This window comes from Antrostomus carolinensis, unplaced genomic scaffold (genome assembly GCF_000700745.2).
Source record: "Antrostomus carolinensis isolate BGI_N321 unplaced genomic scaffold, ASM70074v2 scaffold45382, whole genome shotgun sequence".
Taxonomy (NCBI): domain Eukaryota; kingdom Metazoa; phylum Chordata; class Aves; order Caprimulgiformes; family Caprimulgidae; genus Antrostomus; species Antrostomus carolinensis.
Genome location: NW_010301042.1, coordinates 1 through 7,074, shown reverse-complemented (window position 1 = coordinate 7,074; position 7,074 = coordinate 1). Strand labels below are relative to the sequence as shown.

The 7,074-nt window shown below is 48.5% G+C and overlaps 1 protein-coding gene across 1 annotated transcript; it reads right to left on the bottom strand.

Annotated features, from left to right (window-relative positions):
- Positions 1 to 840: 840 nt before the first annotated feature.
- SLC2A10 (solute carrier family 2 member 10) lies at positions 841 to 5,016 on the bottom strand. Its single transcript, XM_010163322.1, has 5 exons — positions 4,977 to 5,016; positions 3,415 to 4,791; positions 2,297 to 2,419; positions 1,577 to 1,712; positions 841 to 937 (listed from the first exon to the last, which is right to left on the bottom strand). Exons 1-5 carry the CDS (start codon positions 5,014 to 5,016, stop codon positions 841 to 843), a joined length of 1,773 nt encoding a protein of 590 aa, XP_010161624.1.
- Positions 5,017 to 7,074: the final 2,058 nt, after the last annotated feature.

Sequence of the window (7,074 nt, the reverse complement as noted above, 5' to 3'; positions counted from 1 at the left end):
TCTCTGATAAGGTTTGTGGAGTGCGGTGTTAGTGGGGTGGTTTGTTTTTTTTTTTTTAATAATTTATATATGTTAGGAGAAGGGGTGAATTAATCAAGGAACATATAATTGTAAGAGGTGGAAAACTTGTGGAAGGTACCAGAATATTGCATGCATTTTTGTACATGCAAACCTGGTCATGAATGCAAAGCAGTCCACGTACAAAAGCAAGCAACCAAACACGCATGTGAAGCGTGCTCTTATTTAGCGTGGACCTTGGGTGATGAGGCAGGTGAATTGCTGGGCCTTGACACTGTGGGGAATAGCAGCCCATGAGCCTGCACTCCTTCTGCCTCCACTGAAACTGGGTGTTTATCTGCGTTAGCTCCCATCTCAGATTCCAGGCTCCTACATAGTGTTACGAAGGGTGACAGTATCAATTCATGCTTCTGAGTGCTTGATGCATTTCTTCTGCGCTGCTGTCCTGTCTGTAAAGCATCAAGCATTTCAAAGAACTGGAAAATAATACATTTTGCTTATAAATGGACTGCACGGATGGAAAACATTGTCAGCAAAAGCTGTGCTTTAATTCCTGCATATAAAACCATTAATCTCTGAAATGATAGGAGATACAAAACATGAAAAATAAAAAGATACCAAAGGAATGACATGTTTCTTGCCTGGGACCTATGATCCTCCAAGGACCCAGAGGACAGCTATTGGCATGTCCCAAGATCTAAGGCACTGCAGTGAGAACTGTCTCTGAGCAGAGGTCACCAGATGAAGGCCATGGAAAAGAACTGTCCGGATGGCAAAGCTTGCTCCTCTCCTCAGGGCGATGCCGCAGCCGTGTCATTGGTTTCATGTGCTGCTGGCGTGCTCCACTCTCTGGTACTGGGTGTGGGGGCAGCTTGATCCTCTTCCACGTCTCTGCTTAAACACGTTTCCTTCCCACACCCTGCCGGGACATGATGAAGGTCAGCTGCAGCCCCTGCTGCTCGCAGGGAGCCAGGAGATAGGCAGGAGCTTACAGCAGTTTACACCCAGGGTTGTGTGCTCCCTCCCCTCGGCATCGTGGCCTTGCAGCTGCACAACCTCCCTGTGCTCCAGCGATGCTTGCCCTGCCACCTCCTTCACAACCAGAATCTCACAAACACCTCTTGATCTTTCCTAGTTCATTTTGCATGGACATTACCAGGTGAGAACCAGTGGCATGTGTTACAGCATGTCTCTGCCCCAGAGGAGAAGGATCAGTCCAGGATCACTCTAAGGACCTTGCTGTCCTGACCTGCCTGTGCCATGCTCTGGTCCTGCTCTCCTCCCCTCGCCCACAAGCCCTGTTTTTTAGCTCCTTTCCTCCCTAGGGTCACTAGTGTCCCCCAGCAGCACAGCCGCAAGGCTCAGGGCAGTGACCTGCTGACAAACCATGCTGCAGCTCTCGCATCCCATCCCATAGGCCTGCACAAACCTGAGATCTTCTCAGCATCATCGACCAGACTTTGCAACAGCCCTGAGCTGCCCAGTGCCATAGACCTCAAGGACTGCTGGTGGGAAGCACCCAAAGCCAGCACTCACTCTGGTACAACAGCACACGTACCGTTTCCTGGAGAACTGCTGGTCTATCTCCTCTAAGGATTGTCCTTTTGTTTCCGGAACAAAAAGGTAAATGAATATAACAGCCATCGCTCCCATCAGTCCGTAGAGAAGAAACATCCAAGAGAAACCAATGGCATCTGCAGAGAGATTCAAGTGCATGAAGGGTCCATTGGATGCAGGTGACCTCATGGGATACAAAGGAAGCTGGTTGCTTACTGCAAGGCGGTCACTGTTGCCTGACAGGGGCATCTTATTTTGAGAAGCCCCTAAAAGGGTGGGGAAGCTCCTTAGCTGCAAGGCCTGGACTAGGAATCAGCAAGGGAGAAGGATGGTTCACGCCAGGCTTTGCCAGCAGCATCACAGGGGGCCAGAGAAGGCAGCTGAGCCCCAGGGCCCAGCAGTGCCCACTGAGTGCTTCAGCCGAGAACTCTGCTAGCAAGAAACATCTAAAAAAAGCTACCAGCATGAAAGCTGCAAACTCCATGGTTTCCTGACACTGCAGTACAGCCCAGTGGACTGGATGATCTTTATGAAACGGGTGGTGGAAGACCTCAGACTAGTGTTGCTGGTGCCTGGTTTTTCTGCTCTCAGAGGCATCAGGGTCACACCTATTCCAGTGTCAAGTCCCCAGAGTTCAATGCTATTTAATCTCCAAACAGCTTGTGGTGGCCACCTTCTCTAACTGCTATGGGAGCTGGAGGGTTGGGGGGCACCCACTTACCAATAAGGTCCAGGAAGGAGAGGCTGATCAGTAAATTAGCAGCCCAGTTAAAGCTGTTACAGAAGGCAAAGGCTCTTCCTCTTATCCCAGCAGGGTAGATCTCACTGAGAACCAGCCAGGTCACTGCACAGATTAGAGAGATCAGAAAGACAGTTGTAGGGGGTTAAGCAATTGATTTGGGAAATGGGCAAGGAAGATTTCAGAAGGTGTTTTAAACTCTGGCGTCACCCAGCACCCACTGCTGGTGTCAAACATTTATCGATCTCAGTGTCAGGTCACAGCAGCACACTCCAAACTCCCACATTCAGCACTCCAGAGAGGAATGAAATACCAGGGAACAGGTCCAGGGAGCAAAGGAGAAAGCAGGGGAGTTAGTCATGATAGAAAAGGTCTGGCATACCTGCTGCCAGGATGCTCTTTGTAAAGAAATAAGAAAGGGGTAGGATTACGGAGATGATGTTGCGCTTGGGCTAAAACCAGAGCTAAAGCAATATCTGTCTTAGACTCTCATATACCAGGGTTATTTTGCTTGAAATAATTTATAGTATCATTGTCAAACCCGTGAGACTTGTTCACTTACATTTTCTCCCATCAAGGCAACAAATGCCAGAAAACAGTAGAGCTCACCTGGAAGCAAGAACTAGTCTCTGTTCTCACCTGATGAATAAATAATTCTTTCAGAAAAAAGACCAACTGATACTGAGAAACTTTCAAAGAGGTTCCACTTCCAGTTCTGCAACTGACTGTCTTCATCACACAGCAGAAGCCCCTCTATCCTCAGCCCTTTATCTTCCTTCTCACCATGGTGCTAGGAAGATTAGGTAGTGCTTGTGGGATGCTCTGGTTTTGCAATGAGCATGATGGGGAAAAAAAAGGCATTACAAGGATAGTAATAGCATGGAAAAGGAAGTTATTCTAGTACTGCACAAGCCCTATAGCTGACAGAGCTACAATGCTAGAAAATGATTCAGTAGGCAGAAGGGGACATATTTCCAGATCCCAGACAACTGAGCTGGTAAAGCAGATGGATAATAAACATTTCAAGCAGGCTGTAAAGATCAACCCTATTTTTTTTTTTTCTCTGGGTTAGTGCAAGGATATATAAACACCATACTTACTTGGTCCAAATCCAATTGAGAAGGCACTCACGAAAGCCATCATGCTCAGCAGCGTGATCCAATTTAAAACCAATTGTTCTGTCCAGGGAGCACCACCAGAAGGAGTACCTGTGCTTTCCACTGGCTCTTTTCTCGACTGGCCTACCAACCCTCTTTTCTGAGTGAGGAAAGAACTGGGAACAGCCTCTCTGCTTTGAGTACTGGTAAAAACTTTTGTAAGGCTCCTCGTGGCAGCAAAACCAGGGCCTGCCTGCCTTTTGAGAGCACCCAGTGTTGGTGGGATGGGTGATACAGCAGGCTGGGAGGATACAGGTGTCAGGGGGTGCTGGGTGAGGCTGTGGGATGCATTAGGGTCTGCAGCTGCCTTGCAGTCCCTGGCCATGGCCAGCGGAGCAATGCGGCTCGTGAGGCCAATGCTGGTGACGGAGATGGCCATCACCACGCAGCCAGCCATCAGTAGCACTCTCCTGCCAGCCTTGTCTGCAAAGGCCATTGCGACAAGTGTGGCCACCACCTTTATTGCCCCCAGCCCAACAGAGGCTAGGATTGCTGAGGAGTTGCTCTGGAATCCCACCGAGTGGAAGATTTTAGAGGCATAGCCCAGCACATTGGGCTGCCCAGTGAACTGCTGGAAGAGCACCAGTCCCAGACCCACCAGAGTCCGCCTTCTCATGTTGTCTCTAGTCCTGAAAAGGTCAAGAAATGAGTAATGTTTCTCCTTATAGGGCTCCTGCTTTGCCTTCTCTCTGTCCTCAATGTTCTGCAACTGAATGAGGCCCTTCTGACAGTCTGAGTCCCACGAGTTTAATTTAACAGGGTTCACTGGCAGAAAGAGGATGCTGAGGAACTGCATGGCTGTCGGGGCAATAGCCAGCCCAAACATGTATCTCCATCCCTCATCCACATCTGCAAAGATGTAATTCAACGCATAGGACAGCAGGATGCCTACAGTGATGCCCACTTCATAGAGAGACACCAGCAGCCCTCGCTGATGAGCAGCCACCATTTCCGAGACATAGATACAGCAGGCCATGGATGAGACAGAGATGGCAAAGCCCACGGTCATGCGCCCAATGATCAGTCCAATAAATGACCTCGCTAATGTGAGGATGAGGCTGCCAACCAACAGGACCAAGTTGCTGACCAGGATTGCCCTCCTTCGTCCATGGCGGTCAATGAGGATCCCCCCAACTAGAGAGGCAAGGAGAGCTCCGATAAGAAGGGCGCTCACAAGAATTTCTTGCTTGAAGCAGCTGAGGTCAAAGTCTATCTGCAACTGCAGCAGTGCACCGGAGATAATCCCCAGCTCGTACCCAAATATCAGCCCACCCAGAAGAGAGACCGTTGCAGACAAGAGGAGAACCAGCAGTGTACGACCTAGAAAACAAGCAAGCAACACTAGGTTCAGTTTTCTGGTACTAGCAGGCAAGTGTTCAGCATGCACAAGCTGGAAAAAGCTCTCTCAGGACACCCAAAGTTTTCCATCTACTAAGCCATGATGCTGAATTTCTCCAAAAGACACTAGTCGTGTCGAGGCAGTTGCAGATATTCACACAACCTACCAGGCCTGCACACACTTCCACTAACTGCAGGGGCACTCATCTGGGGTGCAGAACACTGAAAACTGGACTTTGTAAACACAGATTTGTATTTAAGTGGAGGACAGTGTTTTGTAACGCCTGGAGTTGTACACAGGGATCCTCTGTGGTTTCCCTTGATTCTAATTACAAAACCTGTTCTAGGCAGGGAATGCAGCTTCTGCTTTCTGGTTCTCAATTGTTCTGCATTATCATTTTCATTTTTCAGCCCATGTGGCATTATCAGCTCTCACCACAGGCCCTGCATTCTCACTCCCTACCTTGCCATTAAAAATGCTGCTTGCAAAAGTTTACTTCTCCCAGTTAATCTTACACTCTCAGCATGACTTTGTGGGGGCAACCCTGATTTCTTCATCTCTCCTTCTACAGCACACAGTGCCCAGGATCCCCAAGCCAGGCACAACCTTCTCAGGCTGGTCAAGGACTACAGGACAAACGTCATTATGAGCTGAAAAGCTCACTGTTGCCTGCCCCAAATACCAGAAGCGATTCTTTGACCTTGCCCTCCCCATACAGGTGAGCACGCAAGTTTGGTAAGTATGTAAGTTTAGCTAAAATAACAAAAAAACAACAGCAAAAGCAAATTAAACCCAAACCAACTACTCCACCCAACACATCCCTGAAAAACTAAGGTGCTTGCTGGACATGTTTCCCACCCCAGGGAGAGGATAAAAGGGTGACCATGTGTGAAGCATTAGTTGTGTTACAGCAGGGGGGATTGCACACGGTGTGAGAGCCAGCGCTGATGTAAGGACTTCTGGGAACAGCAGTGACAGTGGCCTCTGCCCCAGTTACAATTTTGAAGGCCCAGGGAAAGTGCGTTAGCTTAGAAGTTTGTGCTGGTTTCCAGCATTTAATACTATCTGTATTCTCACATTGGCTTTGTTTAATAAGAAATACTCACAGCTTTGGTAGACTGTATGTGGAAAAAATGTGGACACAACCACCAGACCATGGAAAACTTCCCTCACCCTGCCTAAGAGCTTTTTTCCCCTCACAAGCTGTGTTTAATAGGAAGTGTCTCTATTTGGCCTTTAATTGCAGCTAGCAATAAAGGTCATTTCTCAGTGATGCCTATATTTATATTTGTATTTATTCTGTAAACCTTCTGTGTTTACTTTGTATTACTTGTACCATCCCAGTTACACGCCAGTCCCTCCCACCATGTTCTGTGTGACTACCTGCAGTGCTTTTATCACTCCTTGTGCATGTTATGCAGATAATTAGAAAAAATATTTGCTCATGGAGAACAAAAGACTTTGCATAAAGTGGGCATGCTATTAGTTTCAAGACACAAACTCAATTAGACATAGACAGCCTGACTGTAAATACCACAGCTGATTCCATCAGATTCTGTTGTATTTCTTGTCAACTTAACTAGCAGTAATAGTTTATGAGCTTTGATTGAAACCCAGCTTTGTATATATAGTTTATTCTGATGTAGTTGGGGAACTCAAAGGCTCTTCAGATTTTCACGAGGACAGAAAAGTTGGTGGGTCTCCCAGGGAGCTGTGCCAGGCAACTCCCTGCCTATGGCAAACTCTGCTCAGAGGGCTGTGTCCTGGGACTGGGCAGTGACCTGTGCTGCTGACCTGGCTCAGCCTGAGATGACTTTTGAGCTGCTGAAGTCCCTCTTTGCCTACACCAATGCCAGCAGGTACCACACCGATGCCAGCAGATACCACACCGATGCCAGCAGGTACCACACCAATGCCAGCAGATACCACACTGATGCCAGCAGGTACCACACCAGTGCCAGCAGGTACCACACCAATGCCAACAGGCTCCGTGCCACTGTCTCTACCAAAACTGCCGCGCTCCCTCCGCACTCCCCGGGCTCTGCTCCCGCACGCTGACCCCCGGCCCTGGGTACGCTCCTGGGATGGCCCCAGGGGCCGTCTCACGGGAAATGACTTGTCTCTTTATGTTTGCCATGTTTGCTGCTGGAAGTGCTAAAAAAAATAGAAAGAAAGGGGGTTGGTTGGGGGGCGGGGGGAGAGAGAAGCAGCCTCAGCCTTTAGGAAAAGTTGAAAACTTTTTTTTTAAAACAACACCAAACATT